General features: G+C 38.0%; 1 protein-coding gene across 5 annotated transcripts in view; it reads left to right on the top strand.

Moving 5' to 3' along the window:
- Positions 1–20,063, top strand: part of LOC147178070 (multiple epidermal growth factor-like domains protein 11) — a 112,615-nt gene that overhangs the window by 23,987 nt on the left and 68,565 nt on the right. For 4 of the 5 annotated variants that reach the window (XM_086072179.1, XM_086072177.1, XM_086072176.1 and 1 more), the window contains exons 2-5: positions 4,045–4,175; positions 5,278–5,379; positions 7,443–7,543; positions 19,549–19,641. In XM_086072179.1, the coding sequence (XP_085928305.1) occupies positions 4,060–4,175; positions 5,278–5,379; positions 7,443–7,543; positions 19,549–19,641 (412 nt within the window). In that variant the 5' untranslated portion in view covers positions 4,045–4,059. Of the gene's footprint in view, positions 1–4,044; positions 4,176–5,277; positions 5,380–7,442; positions 7,544–15,315; positions 15,443–19,548; positions 19,642–20,063 lie in introns of those variants that run through there. The other variant, XM_086072180.1, reaches the window with a different exon arrangement.

Below are 20,063 nucleotides of genomic sequence, written 5' to 3'. Positions count from 1 at the left end.
TGGTGTCCATCATTATGGGGCCACATAGGGGCCACAGGGGAGTGAACTGGTCAATGAAGCCTTCAGTTCCTTAATAAAGCTCTGAGTTTAGATAGCTTTGCTCGGCTCTGGCAGGTCGACATTTCATTAAGATCTTAGTGGCTCTTTGGTGGCACATTGTAGGAAAAACCTGGGATTAGTATTGTTAATGAAACTGGAGCGGTGGTTTTGCATTCATTAAAGGTTCAGGATCAGACATAGCTATTCTGCTTCTCAATGGTATTAAACAAAGAATGCAGTTACTAGGTTTAAGTATGTTTGGGTTACGTTACCAGCACATTGCCAGGTGTAACTTTTAACTTATGATGATACACTGTTCTCTAAATTGATTGCAACCTTGGACCAACATTTGTAAAATGCACCAGTCAACTTTTGCAGTCAAGCCATTATTGTACAAATTAAATGGACACTGCGACTGCTACAGTATGACAGAGCTATTAGAAGTGAAAAGATGGACCGACAAAGTCAAGTATAATATAAGTAAAACAATTCAGCAGGTTAAGAGCGTTTCATGAAGCACACTTTTCTTAAGACACCGTAAGAAATCTAATAAACAATTACATTGCTCAGTGTGTGTATGTAATCTGTGGAGTGTTCTTCAGCAACCGTACTATATCTTTATCACAAATTGCTACAAGGTGAATGCAGTGCAATTGCTCAAATGGAGTTATTCTCATGAAAGGGTAAGTCTGTTGTTGTTTTCAGTAATGCAACATGTTGGGCCTCATTCGCTTATGTGCAGAAATGTTCTGCTCTGTGTACAAGTCTCAAATCGAGGCGGGTATTATTATAAAATAATTAAAAAATAACTTGGCATGGTACTTTTAAAATGTGTTGAACGGATATAGATCATTGCACATAATGTGCAACCGAAAATGACGTGTTTTTTTTTCCCGGGCCATTGTTAAAATACACACACAACAATAAAAGTGCACTGTTAATGAGTACCACTGTAGAAGCCCCATGTTTGATTTATTTTTACCTCCAACCACTAGGGGACATTGTGCTTTTGTTTGCTTACCTGAGGTATGAGCAGGTGGCCAAGTAGTCCTTAATTGGGGTTCCACTAGTGGAAAGGTGTTACTGATTGGGCAAGCAAAACATTTTCGACCATTGTTGTCTTTTTGGCGTTTATGTTGTTACGTTGATAGTTGTGACTTTGTGAATTAAGAATTAAATTTCAATCAAAAGAGAATTCCGTTGTTGTTGTTATTGTTTTTTTTTTATCATGCCTTTTTTTCTTTTCTTTTTTTACAAGAAGTCAAAATTAAGCAAACAGTCAAGTAGCTAGTGTAGCGGAAAAGTGGTGGTGGACAATCCTCTACAACCACATTTAAATATATTGTGGTCATATTTGTTAGCATTTTCATTGGCTAATCATTACTTGTGACTAGACTTGAGTGTGATTTCAACCAAGAATCGGTAGCCATGTGCATGACACAAGAAAGGGAGGACAACAAGATTACAAGCCATATAGCATTCATAGAATACACTTTTTACTGTAGGTCATAACACATCCTTATTAATTCGTTTTTTACACACAGTGAGTCAGACGTCCCATATTTTTTCTTTTCTGTATGACAACTCATGGGAAGAGTCTAGCAGCTGTCGGGTGTCAGTAGTGTGGTTTATCCAATAAAACAGTGTGTATAAGAGCAGCCAGCCATGCATGTGTGTATTCGTCACCTTCATGATTTTTTGAGACTTTCAACATCCACTAAAGAATTGCAGCAATGCTACGAGGATGCAGGTACATTGAGACTTATACATTATGAGCAAATGAATTGAAAGGTATTTTGTTCTACATTTCCAGTTGTATAGCCGTGATGATACCCTACTGCTCTCTTTACTGTTGGTAATTCAGCCACATTTATGTAAAGTAGGTTCCGTCGTTGCTTCTTGGAGCTGTATTTGCTGTTTTGCATTCTCTGATCATGTGCCTGCAGTAGAGTGTATGAGATATGAACTCACACACTCACACTCGCACCACAAACAATACCAGTGAAAAGGTTCCTGTGAATTGCGTCTCATTGTTTCTGCATAATTGACTATAAAGTGAATATGCAAATTAGATTTCTTTATACATACACACTCATACTTTATCTCTGAATTATAAATTAATTAAAACACAAGTGACCGCAGGTACATAGTTGGAAAATTGAAAACAAAGAAATTAAGTTGTCCTTACTTTGCAACTGTTATGTTGCTCACTCTTCTCAGAAAGCTGTCTGAAGGAATTCAGTGATTGCTTGTCCTACAAGTCACAGTATTGGTTTCATGAAATAAAATGCTGGCTCATACTAACCTTGCCCAACACACTCATAATATTAGCAGGAACAAATCAAAGTAAAACATTTTGCTGAGTTTAATTTACTTTTTACCTTTACCTTTTTTTTCTCCGCCTCTTTGCTTTTGTATTCTCAGTCTACTTCCAACTCATGCACTGATTTGCTAACAGCCAATCAGAGTGAACAATTGACGGCCAACGCCATTTTGCATACAGCCGAATGATGACTCATTCATTCAAAGTATATCTAAGAAGCACAATGACACAACAATCTGTTAATTCCTCACAATTCTAAATGTTGCTTTTGATTATTTTCCTGCTTGCTCTATGATCGTGGGCAAGGTTGGTATTTGTGTGCATTTTATTTCACAAAACCCTGACTGGTGTGTATGATGAACAAGAACTTCTCAGCCATGTTGATTGTGTGAAAGTATTCATCTTGATTTGCGTATTATTATTATTATTATTATTATTATTTTATTATTATCATCTTCTTTGTCTTATTCTTTGTATTCTAATTATTATTTTAAATATGATTTATATTATTATCTTCTTCTTCTTCTTCTTAGACGATAAACTGAAGCCAGCTTGGGGCACCTTATACAAGGCCCCAGTGGTCAAGAAACACGGCGATGTTCAGTGGCGGATCCTCCACGGCATCGTGGCCGTGAACTCCTATATATCCGCGATAAATCCAGCCGTTGCGGATACTTGCCCCTTCTGTGGACACAGGGAAACAGTATTTCACTGTTTCTATCAGTGCGAGCGTTTGCAATCTGTTTTTGATTTAGTTGATAGGGTTTTTAATCAATGTAAAGTAGTTTTTCACAAGCACTCTTTTATTTATGGTTTTAACCATAAGGGTCAGATCAAGAAGAAAAGCCGGGTTTTAAACTTTGTTTTGAGCCAGGCTAAGATGGGTGTGTGGTTGTCCCGAAAAAGGAAAGTTGAAGATGGGGCAGAAGTTGATCCCACGGTTCTGTGTAAAAAGTTGATAAAGTCCAGACTCTTTATTGATTTTAGTTTTTACAAGAGAGCAGGAGATTTGGATAGGTTTTGTGACATGTGGACTGTTAACGGGGCACTGTGCGACGTGAATGAAGAGGCGCTATGTTTTAGTGATGTTTTGATGTAAAAGCTTTTGTATTTTTTTATCTATTTATTTAATTGCTCTTGCCGAGCTGTAATGTTAGGAAAAGAATGTAAATAAGAGCGGCAAATAAATGTATTTTTTCAAAATCAAAAAAATCAAATCTTCTTCTTCTTCTTCTTCTTCTTCTTCTTCTTCTTCTTCTTATTATTATTATTATTATTATTACTACTACTACTACTTCTACTACTACCTATCATTACTCATCAGCCCGACATGGCCAGCCCAGTCCCTATCCCTATAGTAGGTGTTCATTCACCGTTTATCCATTTAATTGCCATGTAACATACCACCCCAAATAGCATTATTTAAAGCTATGCAATCTGGTGACCCAATAAAAACTACATATTTTATGGTTTCAGTTTCCCTGGATGTTTTGTTTTTCCTCCCTTTAGATTATGTTGGATTAATGTTCTTTATAATGTTAATGTTATGTTAGATTAGGTTTTTATTACTGCTTTCCGAAGCATTTGTACTTGTCCAACCTTACGTCCCAGTTCTTATTTGTATGCTATCATGGGAATGACTAAGTATCCTTTTCCTGATCTTCTTATTCTGCTTCCCAAAGGAAAGAGGGAGGACAATGGGGGCCGGTGGTGCCTCCCCCCAAATGCTGCTATGGCTCAGACTATTCAGCCTCATCTCTCTGGTGACCCCCCTGAACCCAGATGATCCCAATGTTTGCAGCCACTGGGAAAGGTTAGATTCCAGAACTCAATCTCCAAAATACTCTACAAAATGAAATAATGCCACTTAAAATAATGCAGTGAACTAATGGATTCGTGTTACAAATCAAGGCTGACAGTTTTGTCAGTAATCAGGCAAAAAAGGTTACTCCTGAGGATAGACTGAGACTGTAAATTCACAATGATGCGAGTGTGACTGCTTGAGTGGTCTCACCACTCAGTACTAGAGCGTAAAATCACTGTGCAAGTTCTGACGAGGGCAACACCGAGTGCAGATTCTGTGATCGATAACCTCTCTGTGAATTTGCAGGTATCGCACCTCGTGATCATTTTCACCCCTGACTAAATGTTAGATCCATTCATGTTTGGACAAGGGAAATGGCTCATAACAAATTCTACCAACCCAAATCTCATGGTCTCAGGAATCATTACAATCCCAACACCATGTGCTTTTTTCAACTGTCATTCCTAAATAATACAGTAGATTTTGCTGTATATCATTTTGAGGTTTTTATTTCCCCTGTCTGTACTGTTTATGACAGTAATTGTTGTATTTGAAATATATATATATATATATAAATATATATTGTCATCAAAATACCTTCTGATGATTGAGTCTCTTAAGTGTGAGCTGAGGCCTTAGAGGATTTGTTGTTTTCAAGCTTTCAGTTGACATGTTATACTTTTTTTGAAAGCTCTAGTGCTGATTCGGAATATTGAATTTGTTCAATAAGTTTACAATCAAAAAACATTTGTTTTATTTGCATGAATATTAATTCCATTCAACATTCTTATAATTGAAAGGATGCATCACGGCCCAAGTTTTTTTTTTAAGGAATGCCACACATTATCATGGTTTTAAAATAAAAATCACGACTTGATTAATTGATAAATCCTTTTAGTTTGGAATAATATTTTGTTGTCCTTTACAATACCTTTGCCGTTGTTAATTTCTAGTAAAACTTCAAACATCTCGGTGGAGAAATATCTGAATTATAAATTAAATTTTTTAATGATCATGAGCTGATGGTCTCTTTTTTTTTTAGATGAGAACGTTGTGCTGTCTCTTACGCTGCCAATGCATCCTGATGTTCTTGCATGTCCTGTTCCTGCAGTTACGCAGTGACCGTCCAAGAGTCTTATGCTCATCCGTTCGACCAGGTCTACTATACTCGCTGTACTGACATTCTCAACTGGTTCAAATGCACAAGACACAGGTACAGTATAAACATTTTCTGGAAGTCTTTACTTCAGACTAATGCAATGATTATGTTTACTGTTAGTTTCTTTTACATTTATATAATTCAGGAATAAGTCCTGGAAATACTACTGATATGTATCACATGTCCATAATATAAAATAAGAAAATCTCGACTTATTTTTATTGTAAAAATGTATGGCATGAATAAATCTGAAATCTCATTTTTTGTCAGCATTAGTGTGGCTTATCAAGTTAAGACACATAATCACATGTTCCCAGATCCCTCCTGCTGTATACAGTACAGTAGAGTAGTGCTGTAACTGAATGTGACAGGCAGACATTCACTGGTGCTACCCTAACACTTGGCAGTTCATCTCTGTCTGCTGTGGTCATTTTCATGAAGGACTGTCAGCATATTGGCTTTAATGATCACATTAAGCTTTATAGCCACCAGTTAAGCTCCTTCAGCTAAGAGCTGAGTCATTGAACTTAAGAGGGAAAAAAGTCAGAAAACATTGTCCTTGAGTGAGGAGGAGAAACTCACTTGAACATTTAGGTTACTTCCATCTTTTCCCAAAATGTATCATATTTTTATGAGATTTTAAAGGGACCTCAGTCTGAATACTATCATAACATTTGATTTGCTACCTTAAATGTTTATTCAATTAAGTAGGCCTATTTTAATAAGAGCCTACATACATTTGTATTAGACACTTACCGGTAACTATTTCACAAGCACGATCTACAACATGAGTAACATAAACAAATATTTATTCAAGGGGTGTGAGGCGATTACAATTTTGAATTGTAATTAATCGCAAAACTTAAATAGTTAACTCATGATTAATCACAAATTTTATATCTGTTCTAAATGTACAATATAATGTACAATGAAATAATTTTCCCCCAAGTTTTCCTACTCATCATAAAAGTGGTAAAAAAATGTTAAACTAATAGAAATATTGCTGCATCTTTTAGTCATTGATAAGATTAATTTCATAATACATGAAATTGAGTTGAAATTAAAACGATATACTGTAAAAAAAAAAACAAGTGTGATATTGATTTGTGTTGAGGTAATTTTTCTGCTACTAGATGGCATAATTGCATTTGTAAGACATTGGTGACAGCTCAGTGCATTTTTCTTTTCATATTAAGAGCTATCTAACCTTTAACATAAAGCAACTTGTGAAATACTGCACATTTTTTTTAATTTAAAAACTTGACCCCAGTCTCCACAAATATATGCATTATTATAAAATGTAATACTGCTAAATTTTGACGTGGACGTGTCTGCTGCGTTGCGACTGGAATTCCCCCAGTACAGGCTTTCCAAGTAAGGAAGGGGGTCATTATTCGCGTGTGAAAAAAAATGGTGGCGTTAAAAGAACTTTAAATAACTTGAAATTAACACACTTATTTTGACACCCCTATTTTATTCCAATTTTGATGAATTGGAGTAGAACTTGAAAACTGTACTTTCTCCATTTAAATATCTTGTTACTACCAAACAGTTAGAGGATGAATTTGTTTGCAGTACAGATTGTTGGGTTGGCAGGAAGGTGGAGGGCTAAATCCCTCACAGTACACATGCACAGTATGAGTGATTAGACTACATATAACAGTGACAAGCTCGAAATGTGGGTAAGCCTTTACTTCTTGATGCCTCAAAATATGTGTGGTGTGGCGACTCATACTTTTTCATCTTACATACATGCTGTTGATGTTCCCTCTCTTGCAATGATTACTTCAGAATCTAGCAGTTCTGGAATTTTCACAATTACATAAAAAAAAGAGAGAGAAATTAAACAAATGAACCAATGATTTTTTTGGGGAGATAATAATTGGTTGTATGTGAGTTTGACTTTTCTGTCTGGTCAAAATGCTTGTTGGTAATGCAGCCTGAGCATATTTGTGGTGGAACAAAATATTTAAATTCTGAGTTGAAATCAGTTCTGTATATCACAAATATTTTCTTACAAACACACATTTATCAATATGTCATTGTTGTTTACCAACTGCCACATGTAGCAACACAATATCAGACAGTGTGTGTATGTGCGTTCATATCTCATACAGGATCAGCTACAAGACAGCCTACAGAAGAGGTGTGAGAACAATGTACAGACGCCGCTCTCAGTGCTGTCCTGGTTTTTATGAAAGTGGAGACCTGTGTGTTCGTAAGTTGTGGTGATTTTGCTATCATTTGCATTTGCATGATATGGATCCTATGGGAATGCATGTTTAGTTAGACAACTCATAAGAAATTAGAACGCCGCTACATTTCACTACTTGTATAATAGTGACTATTTGTAAAGTGTTATATTTTAATAAATAAAATTTCACTTTTAGACATTGAAATTAATTGTGTAAGGCTCGATTATATCAGAACTTTTATTCAGGACAAAGACTATTAATAATTTGACTGCTCAATAACAGCAAGCAACTAGCAATGAACAAGCTAGCCTAGGGTGTCCAGATTTTCTAAATTAAACAACGGAATGCTTCAACTTCACTGAAAAGCAAATATACAATAAATTCTCAACAAATGTAATTGCGGAAACACGCCGGCTCGCGAGTAAATGCAAATGAGAATGAGAACGCAAACAAAATGTGAAAGTAAAAAGGAAGGAATTTAACAGTTAAATTCCCTTTTAATGGGTTAATCGTATGAATCGCTGTAACATCTGTGTGGTTGACATACACATGCCAAAAAAAACGGGAAGCCGAGACGGGACCTGTGTATCATCGGGACAAAACAACGGGATTGGTGAAATCCGCCGGCACTCTGGACCCAAGGTTCATAAACCAGGACTGTAAATCCATCTGGTTACCCTAAGATAGTAACTAATTAGAAAACTACTACTACAAAAAAGTCTGAAATGTTCATGATGCAACGCAACATGATGACGCGCTTCATAAGTTTTGTCTGATTTGTTGTTCCTAAGATTTTTGTAGCTGTGCTGAACATCTGCCATGTTGCTGTCTTTATATCAACCTCTTCCATTGTGATCATCATGTCTCTCTTTACAACCATTCTGCCAGTGAGTCGATGCCTCGCTCATTGCTATGCAGTATGATGTCATTCACGTAAAGGAGGTTAATGATGATTGATCCAATTTGGAACTGGTATATGTAGTCACTTTTGATTTTCTAGTTCAGGAGGTTCAGGCCTTTGCAGAACTAGGGACACTTGTCACTATGGCACAGTGAAAATAATTTATGCCGCTGTCTTTGGATTGCCCTTGACAGTGTCCTGGTCCTCGCATCACATTATCCATGTGTGTGGCTTTTTTTTTTTTTAAGTGAAAGTCAACCCAAAATAAATTTCTTGACAATTATATTTTTTATGCATCCCCAAGTAGTCTAAATATTGTATTCTACTTAATATTACGTTAGTAGAATATGAGTTAAGAAGCAAGATCCAGCCGTTTTTGTCCATCTCAGTGGGCGGCCATTTTGCCACTTGCTGTCGACTGAAGATGACATCACAGTAGCTCAGAGCTCAGGCAACGACCAATCACAGCTCACCTGTTTTCAGAAAGCTGAGCTGTGATTGGTTGTTACCTGAGACCTGAGCAACTGTGATGTAATCTTCTGATATTGATAAGCTGCTGGATTTTGCTTCATAACTGATATTCCACACATGTAATATTAATTAGAATATCATGTTTAGTCTAGTGAGGTCACATATAACATATTATTGTCAATAAATATTTAAGGTTGACTTCCCCTTTAAGTCAATCCAGGCTGTGTTGGTCGATATGATCTGATCTGATCAGGATTGGACTACCCTGTCAACCAGTAATGGGTGCTGCGCTCCTCAAGTTCCTCATGTGTAGAGCCCTGTGCCTAGGCCTACTGATCTTAGCCACAGGAGTTTTCACATTGTGCAAAGGCATGTTATTTCCTGCTAGTTAGATGAAATTACTGCGCTCCCTTCTGGGGGATCCTTAATTTTTAGGACCCTGTCTCACCTTGCCTTAATCCTTCTGGGTTGGTCCCATTCTGGTTAATTTGTGCTGTCAGACATCCATGGAGTGCACTAGTCAGTTGATGCGGCTCATATCTGGGCCTGATACTGTCCACTTGCTTCTCATTCTTGATACTCCTAGCATGTTTGCTCCATAAGTATTTTTCAGCTCTGGGTGGGTTAGTTCTTGACATATATTTCTGCCATTGAAAATATAATTTGAGTGTTCTATTTTCGTTTTACCTTACTTTACAGGTGGGAATGAGCTCATACTCAAAACAAATAAAATTTGCTCACAATCCAAGCAAAGCTGCTTAATGCCATCTGCACGATAATCCCCACAAAATAAACAAGCAAGCATACAACTAGGTTTGCTTAATGTCAAGGGTAAAAAATAAACCTTTAATTTGAACAAACATTTGAATCTTGGGGTTTCGACCATTATCTGTGTCCACGTATCACAACTCACACTTGTAAATTTTTCCGTTAAGCTCCTTGTTAGAGAACAACAAATTATGCAAAAAATTTACTAAATCATTGAATGGTTGGTAGTGCATTCAAAAGTTTGGTGAAGGTTCAGTTGGCCTAGTGATGTATGTTTCAATGTTTTACTTGCTATCAGTGGTTGGTATCAAGTGTTGCCACAGTTACCTTGAAAAAGGTAACCTTAGTTACTTTACTGATTACTTGGCTTTAAAAATAACTCCATTACTATCCTGATTACTTGATTTTAAAAGTTACTTTATTAGTTACATTCAACAGTGGCTGACAACCCATCTTAACATAAAATGGACAACTGCTTTTGTTAATATTTAATTGGTAGTGTATTTTTGACAGTGATGTAAAAAAATTTATTAGAAAAAAGTTTTAATTAAAAATAAAATAAAGAAACCTTATTTGACTAAACATAAGTAATTGTTTTTGATCTTTAAAAATGCGGATGGTAAAGATTTAATGTTTAAAAAAAATAAGATGCAAGATGTGGTACATGGACTGTCTCTCATTAGTTATTATATACAGTAAAAGGCAATGTTTACATTTTTTGGATTGATACGGAATAATCCTTACTTAGCTTATACTTGTATGATAACAATGTTGCATGCCTATACAGTATACTCTTAAAAAAAATGTTTATGGCACTGACAGACTCTGAAACAAATTCTTCTAAATAGAGTTGACCATATCCAAATTTGACCAACAAATGAATGTGTCCCAATTTTAAGTTTATTCCACCACAGGGAATAAATGCTCTGCACAAATATCACCTCAGTAAATATTAATTCAGCCATGTTGATTATTCAGGCTTGTTAAAATTGCCTAAAGGTACATAAAACATATCCCTTATCTTTTCACATGCACCCAGCAGTTATCTGCTTTATTACTGCTTTTAGAGCTGACAGTGTGGTATCCCATCCCTGTTATTTCAATCAATTTCTACTTGACCACTCACATCTTTGTAGTCAACCGAAAACAAATATCATGCTGGAAATGAATGAACATTTAAAAATACCCCCCCCCCCCCTCCATCATTATTTTGTGATGATGATAATCATTCCATACTCCCCTTATCATCAGATGGGACAATTAGAACATTGATGTTTTTTCGGTCTTTTATGCATATCTAATCAAACATATTTATTCTGTCCAATTTAACATGAAACCGACAGGGGACTGATTTAGAGAGACAAATAATGATTTTATTTAGCCTGTAACCATTTGAGCCAGAGATCGTTTTTGAAGAAGATGACTGGATAAACTTTTTGCCATACAGTAATAGTTATTAACTAACATCGACTCTTTAGAAGCTTTCCCCAAAAAAGGTTTTGATGACAACAAAAGATGGCTGAGTTAGTTGCGGTCAAAATATCCATTCCGTTTTTACCTTTTAATTACCGTTAATACCACAACTGCCATGAAATGATTTATTTTTATTTTCACTGTATTTAGAGGCACGGCAAATGGATGAATGATATGATATGGATTCTTTTTCAAGAAAAAGAAATAAATATTGTAACTTAACTGTTGTTTTAAGATAAAGCTTTTCTTTTTTGTCTAATAACATATATTTATCTCTTACTGATATATTTCCCCCAAAAGAAGTCAATTATCCACCCTAGATGGTAAATTCTATAGCAGAGTGCTGCTTTTTCGTAAGTGAATGGGCTATCCTGGGGGCAGCCACTGCTAAGGAGAAGCACATTGTGTGTCTTTATTCAGCATCAGCTTGTAAACAACCTAATTCGATTCTCCTGTAGGACCTGGACAAATTACTTGCAAGTCTATTGTGCAGCGTTGCCTCCGTCATCCACCCGCTAACACACAAGCGTACGACTCCTGGTTTGATTGCATGTCGTGGCCTTGTTACGTACAAAGCATGCCTTCTAGCTTTGCTAACATAATTAGGACAGGGTTTTTCTTATTTTCAACATGAGCAACTTGAAAGGTTCCCCTCTTTCATAGAGAAAGAATGTTGCTTGAGGCGCAAATCAAAATTGACGGGCTTTCATAGCAGTTTTGCAGAATTGTTTTTGATTTACTTTGTGTCAAACATTTTATAGTGGGCTTGATGCCAGTGCATATACTATGTAAATACTACACTAAATCTATTTTAATGTGCATTGTACACCAGTTGGAAATCTGAAGGAAATCTTGAAGACATTTATTATTATTTCTCTTAGTATGAAAATTAAATTTGACTTAAATCAACTTTGGTATTTTCCGTCAGTATCTGTCACCTATAAAATTTCTATCCCAATTAACAATCACCAAAAATACTCCACAATATCTGCTATTGCATCCACGAAATTATAAGTCTATCACAAAAGGTAAGGAAATATGTGTTTGGTAGACTATTTAATTGTTGTTACAATGCTTGCTGGCAATAAATCTTATTATATTGGAGAGCCTGTGTATGACCCTTTTTATGGTGCCACATTAATAAGGAACATACATTTGTGGGATAAGAAACAGAGTGTGTGGGTTACAGTTTTGCAAAATCTTCACTGCCAATTACAAACAACTTAAGCCTTCCTGACGTACTCATCCCCTGAAGGCTCTGACATTTGGTCTCCAGATTGTACTTGTACTCTACCAATCAAGTGTTATCTCATTTGTCTCATCATCAATCTCTCTGCCAAGTCGAGTTGATTTTTACATCCCCCTCACCACAAAATAGTCTCAAAACGCTTTAAAGGTTCAAAGTTCACAAGGGTTAGGTTAGGGAGTTGGGTTAAATCAATGGGTATCACTGATGTTGACCACCCACCCGGGCAAGGAAAAACATATTTTAGTTTTTTTTTTAAATGGAAGAAACCTTGAGAAGTGATCACAGATGAAGGGATCCCCATCCCTGGATGACTAGGTGGACAATCTTTATTGGAATATATGACGACAAAGCTATAAGACGGTGAAGTGATTCTCTTTAGGACCTGTCTAACTGCAGGCTTTTACCAGACATGGCAGGGAAGACCAGAATGCACCTCATTACACTGAGTCGAGGCAAGATGTAACAAATGCATGAACTGTGGTCTCTGTATCACTCATGCAGAGAATAGGATACATCTAAGTGATGTTGTGAAGAGATGAAAATACACACTTTTAGTAATTGCTATGCAGTTGAAAGGAGAGAGTTGAGTAAAATATGGCCCAGATTATTATTATTTTTTATGTAATGGTGCTTTATCTGGCAGGACAAATTATCAGCATCTCCATTTTCTCAGGGTCAAGAACAGTGGTAGCTGTACAAATAGCGTGACATCATGGCACCACACCTCCGCTCAGATGCACCACCTTGAATTTGAGAAATAATATTTTAATACAAATAATTATTATTATAATAATAACGGTAAGCGGTCCAGATGGATGTATAATTGTTGTTTCGTGGGAAGGTGTGGACCCAAGAGCAAGGAAGAGTGGCAGGTAGGATCAAAAGGTTTAGTTTTTAATTAAACAAAATGAGGAGGTGACCATGGTACTGGCAATCCAAAACAAAAAACACCAAAAAAGAGGCAAATGATAACTTTTATACCAGGTTGTCATGATGAGTGTTAGTGGTTGCAAGATGGACCCAAATGCGGGGAGGAACAGCAGGGAGACGGGAAAGAAGGGCAATGTAAGGATCTTTATTGAAACATGCAGGGACAGTGACTGGACGTGACATGAGAAGACTGGTTGCCAAAATTGGGCAAGGCAAGAGTAGACTGGTCGCCAAGACTTGGACTGGACGAGAGGAGGCTGGTTGCCATGACTGGACTGTGACGTGGACTGTGACGTGGACGACTGGGTTAGCTGTGGCGATGATGATGATTTGGTAGTGATGGCAAAATCGAAACTGCGTTTTGGTACGTACCGGAACCCAGGCGGAACTTGTGATTCGAATCGCGTTCCTAAATCTGTCTCAGAATCAGGATGTCACGTGACAGCTGCCTTTCGCGTTCCATTACGCCTCCAAACGTCACATTGTTTCAGCAAGTGCCTTTTTCACTATATTAAAATGTCTTAAATCTGAAATAAATCCAACCTAAGTATACTTTGTATGTAAAATTGCCCTGCTGATTCTTGGCCCTACATGATAAAATGTCAACATCTTCTTGAATGCTTCGAACGCGGCAGTTGGTTTAGTGGTAACGCACCTGCACAATGGGCTGAGGAAAAGGTTCGTTATCCAGGTAACCAAGGTTCAATTCCTGCTACGGATATCATCTTTTTGCAGGTCATTCTTTTTCCTCTCTAATACTTTTTGTCAAAACTTGATGCCCTGTCGCAAAAAAAAAAGCCTTTGAAATGTAGCGTGTTGAAATGTAGTTTTTGATTAAATGTGATATCACTGGCGGTTTCATCAAAGCATTTAAGTCATCTTGAGAGGCAAAATTAAAAACAAACCAAGTATCAGCAACATAAATCTCATTTATGCTTCTATACTTATTTTGATAGGGTGGGGGTTATTCAGTTTTAGTTTCCCATGATATTATTTCTCACTCTTATGGCGTCTATTACAATGATAGCCCGATTGCCAGTTGTGTAAATTAATTGATGACAGACAGCCAATAATTAGTTTCCTTACTGGGGAGCTGGCAACACTAATCTACCATTTGATTGTAATATTTTACACTTGGCCACCAGATATCGCTGTGGGGAGATGTTTCGAACGTTCCAAAAGATCGATTATTTTTGTGAATCAATCGTTTCAAATGATTTAATCGTTTCAATGTTTCATTTCTGCCATCCCTACAACTTGACTAGAGACAACGGCTGAACATAGACAAGACGACGCTGAACATAGACAAGACGACGCTGAACATAGACAAGACGACGCTGAACATAGACAAGACGACGCTGAACATAGACAAGACGACGCTGAACATAGACAAGACGCCACACACTACTTCCGCACAGTTCTTATGGTACAATGCTCCCACACCGACTGGACAAACACAACAGACTAAATACATCAACACTAATGAGACACACCTGGGGAACACAAAAGGCTGAGGGCACTGATTGGTCACACGCACTGGGAAGGGAAGAAACACAGGTGGACTTTATCAGACATAAAGAGACAAGGGAAAAAATCAGGAACACATGACAAACACCAACCACAGACAAAAACAACAAACACACCCATAATAAACAAAGCCCAACCCCTACAAAACCGAAACATGACAGGTTGGACAGTTAAGAGAGAGAGAATGATCTATACAACTGAAACTTTGTCAAACAAGGGTGCTGGGATTCTGCCAGGATGTCCTTGGGATCTGGCTTGGATCACTAAGGCCCCGTCCAGACGGAAGCAAAGCCGGCTTCGTTCCTCTAAGCAAGCCCAGGAGGCTGCGCAAAACGACTACGACACGGCTAACCGCCATTGTTGTTGACAGACTGACGGTTTGCGCGCAGTCACCAGAATTGGAGCATACGTCATCAAACTGCGACAATGCCTCGTCATCGAGCTGCGACCATTACGTCATCACTGGAGGAGTATCCTGCATATGGTGTCCAGACGGAAGCGTACGGAGCGGAGCGCGTTTTGAACTCTTTCCACTCTGGAGCCCGGTTTCAAAAGTGATCGGTTTCAAGCTCCAAAACAACATGTGGACACACGGCCTAAACGGTAAGAAACTTGTGAGGATACATTGAAACTGGCTTTCGTGTGGACGGGGCCTAAGACTCAGTGATCTTTCAGCACTGTTGAACGGCACAAGAGGAAAGCAAAGGAAAGCACTCACTCACTACATTTAACAATGACATGAAAAAGGCTGGACCAAAACCAGCAAACTAAATACACCCAGACTAAAACAGTCAGTGACGGAGAGACGAGGAGCAGGGAAGACACAAAGGTACCATGATAACAAGATATGAGTGAACAGACGAGTGTGAGTAAAACAAGGAGATTACATGAAAGTAACTGTAACCAAAATGTTGTGAAAACAAAACAGTCCAAAACAAAAAGGATAACCATTGCAGTAATACAAACAAATAATAACTAAAGGACACATAAGGTCCTGAGCCAACACCGATCAGAGGCCAGAACATGCTAAAGTGAGGTGTGAACATGCTTGGTGTCACCATACTGTTTGACGATGAAATTTGCAGAATCACTTGCACGGATCATATTTTATACACCAACATATTTTTATTAGTCTTCATTTCTGCATATTTTTTTCAGGCTATCTTTATTTGTTATTGAGTAGCCACTTGCTCAGACAGAGGGAAAAGAAAGATAAGTAGCACATCATATCTCTGTGATAGAGGAGTAAAAGTCTCCAAGCTGTCAGCCTGTCGTCTGCCTACACACGTCCTACCTGATGAATGATGCAGTATTCATAGTCTGATGCACAAGTGATCCTCACAAAATGAGCTGCAAGGGATGATAAAGAAGTTCAGTCTGTCGAATTTGAACAAGTTGGGCATTTGATAATGAAGATGATTCCTCTGATCTTTTCATTCCATTAAGTGTGTGTGGGTTTAGCTGCACACACACACACACGCACGCACGCACCCCCCCCCCCCCACACACACACACTATACAATCTGTTATACAATCTGTTATTTTTTTTACCATGCGTAAAAAGCAAACTGGATTTATACCAAAGTATCAAATAATTTCAGAACTCTAGGTATTTGAAAAATTGACACCCTCTGTGCTTGTGGTTGTAGTTATTTACAGACTTTGACTCCCCCAATGCCTTGGCTGCACCTAGAAATTCTGTCCATAAAAGTTTTTAACCGAATCAGTTAAAAAGGGCAGCCTTGGCGAAGTCCAACCCTTTTACTGGAAATGAATTCGACTTAATGCCGGCAATGGGACCAAACTTTGACACTGGCTGTGCAGGGACCACACAACCCATATCAGGGGGTTCGGTGCCCCATACTCCTGGAGCATCCACTACAGAAGTCCTGAGGTACATCAAGTGTAATTTAAAATATATATATGTTTGCTGTAAAAACAAGTTTGTTTCACAACCTTTTAGTAAGTCTAAATCTAATCTTAGTCTAAATCTAATCATTTAAATGTATCTGTGATGTTATATAACATAGCATAAAAGTGGGGGGAGGGACGTTATTCTTCACAAAGTATAATATGCTTTTCCACTATTTGAACACCTGACACTGTCAAAATACAAATCAATGTTCACAATAAAACATTGCATCTTGCACCTTTCTTCCACATTGTCAATGTAAAATTAATGCAATACATCATTAAACTTGATTAGTTTCAGTAATTTTTGAATAGAATCATCTTTTGAATAGAATCATCAGCAAGTAAGCCATTTTCACACTAAGAATGCACTACATCAATTTGCTCCCTCTTAGCGTCCTATTCACCACGAATATTGCTCAAATCATATACCGGCACAATTTAATGTAGTTTGCACCTGATTTACCACACATGGCAATGCTCGATTTGCGCCAAGAACACCATAGCCGAATAATAGCAGTTGAGAGAAAGATGGAAATTATCAGAAACTGATCTTGGACTAAGAAGGTGCAAAAGCGAGACTGTCAGAAAACAGTTTCTGGACATGTGTTTTCCTCATTGAACGCCATGAAGCGATAATGAGCGGAGATAAATACAACAATGTCATTCATTCATTCATTCATTCATTCATTCATTTAATGCCCATAAAATACAGATTATTGGTGTGATCATTTTTACACTTTCAAAGGCTGATGTGGGCATATCTAGAGATGTGCATTTTTGCATTTTCATATAGCGTAACAGGGTGTTAATGCATCATGTGCAAATGATGATGCCTGGGCAGATCAGCGAATGCGGCATTTGGGGGTGGGTTGCCCTCGTCTTAGGTGAACATCGAAGCAGGTTTTCATTCAAGATATCCCCCACCAGTGAGGTGACAGTCCATGTCCCAAGAGTTAGAGATCGGTCCGCCGCCCAGCTCTCTGTGCACTCGATCCCTTTGGCCCCTCCCACAGGTGGTGAGCCCATGGGAAGGGGAACCCATGTTGCCTCTTCAGACTGGGCCCAGCCGAGCCCCATGGGTGCAGGCCCGGACACAAGGGACTTGCAAATGAGCCCCACTTCCAGACCTGGCTGTAGAGTGGGGCACCGGTGACCCACGTATGGGAAACGTCTGTACTTCTTTATTTATTTATTTATTTTTCATCATAAGGGGTCATGTGAGCAGTTATCCCCTTTGGCTCGCTACGCACCCGACCTCTTTGGCCCCTCCTACAGGTGGTGAGCCCATAGGAAGGGGACCCAATATTGCCTTTTCGGGCTATGCCCTGCTAGGCCCCATGGGTGAAGGCCCGGCCACCAGACGCTCGCCTTCGAGCCCCACTTCCAGGCCTAGCTCCTGAGGGGGGCCCCGGTGACCCGCGTTCGTGCAAGGGAAACCACGTTCCAATATGTGTACTCGTCATAAGAGGTCAGCTAGCCATGTTTTGTCTGGTCACTCACCTAGGACCTGTTTGCCATGGGTGACTCTGCCAGGGGCAAAAACCCCAGACAACATAGCTTCTAGTATCATTGGGACACACAAACCCCTCAATCACAGTAAGGTGACGGGCGTAAGGTGACCATAATACATTTTGGAGCTACAACATAAAACTTGAAACTGACTAAAGTGGCTGTAATCTTTCTTTTTTTTTTTTAAATACTGTAAAATTTGCACTAGCAGCATATTTGCCTATAGCTTCAACTCTTGCGCCTCTTCAAAGATGCGGCTTATTAGCAGCTTGTCCAGAACACCACAACATATTTTACTCTTTGCGTCTCACCAAACTCACCAAAACCGTGTTTACTGTTCAAACATTTTTCAATAAACTCCATGTTCAAGTGTTATCTGTACTCATTTTTAAACAAAATCTGCATGCATTACAACATTTGGTTTAGATCTGCCCTGCTCAATTGCACAACCCCATGCCGAAAAGGCGTCTTATTTTTGTTGCACACATTTTGTTCTTGTACTATCAGTATTTCCACCTCTATGTAAGTTTGTGCTTTTCCCACTTATTTTCTACAGTGATTTTGGCAGTATTTACATCTTGTATATTGTTATGTATTCTGCACTCCCTGATTTATATATTTTTTTAAATGTTTTTTATTTAATTTTTATGTCATATATCATAGACTGGTGGCCCTCATTTCCTCTTGATAGTACTGTATTACAAGAGGAAAACAAGGGCCACAATACCATCCATCCATCCATCTTTTTTCCCCATGCAAAAAAACCACTGGGAAGTATGCATGGTGATTTCTTCACATTATTCAAATTTTTTGACATGGGTTTTATGAGCTGGAAGCCCAAATAATGTAAAAATAAACAAATAAATACTTTAAATCACTTAAGTTGTGGACCCTGAATCTATAATCTATGAAAGTTTGACTTTTTGAATGGAATTCCGGAAATTATTCAACTTTTTGAGGATATTAAAAAATTTTGATGAGCATCTGTACACTCGAAATATAACTCTTAGTGAAGTAACGCAACTGTTTTTTGAGTGTATATGTTATATATAAACACCTGATTTTAATGGTGACATCTGTGGAAGAATTACTGACTTGATCTCCAAAAATACACATAAACAATTTTTGGAGATGATGAAACAATCATTTAATTTTGATGCAGCAATCAACATGTGATGTCAGTCACTGGTGTAGTTAAAGCGGATCAGCAGGGTTTTAATTAGCTCTTAAGTGAGATGAGTATGATAATTGTGATTAACGTTGCTTTTGTTCTATTTTAATCTCAGCCTTGTGTACTGAGGAGTGTGCCCATGGTCGGTGTATCTCTCCTGACACCTGTCAATGTGAGCCCGGCTGGGGAGGTCTGGACTGCTCCAGCGGTGAGTCCAAATCTAGTTTAAAGATGTGACTGAATTGTGTGCTTTTCACTGCAACTGTGCGTGCAAGTCTTGAAAACTGTATAAGCGCGGTGAAGTGTGTGTTTGTGGTTATGTGCTTAAAAAAATGAAAAAAGTGAATGTGAGTGACGTGATAATTTTGTACACACTGACTCTAGTCTCTACTTAACATTGTAAGCCTTCATAAAAAATGACCAGTGAAATTTTACATCATTGAAAATATCTATTTGATTTGGTGCAAATGGGAGTAGCATCTTTGTGGAGCCACACACTTAATTTGAAGAGCAGATTTTTTTTTAGGCTTAGATTTTGGATTTGTCCGTTTTTTTAGAGAAGCTGAACACTAAAGTGCATTTTAGGAATGGTAATCATTCTGCTGTATTTCATTGGATTATCAATCTCAT

Source organism: Leptonotus elevatus, chromosome 3 (genome assembly GCF_054856555.1).
Source record: "Leptonotus elevatus isolate MCC_2025b chromosome 3, RoL_Lele_1.0, whole genome shotgun sequence".
NCBI classification, from domain to species: Eukaryota; Metazoa; Chordata; class Actinopteri; order Syngnathiformes; family Syngnathidae; genus Leptonotus; species Leptonotus elevatus.
Note: the sequence above shows the minus strand (reverse complement) of the source record. Positions and strands in the feature narration are given on the sequence as shown.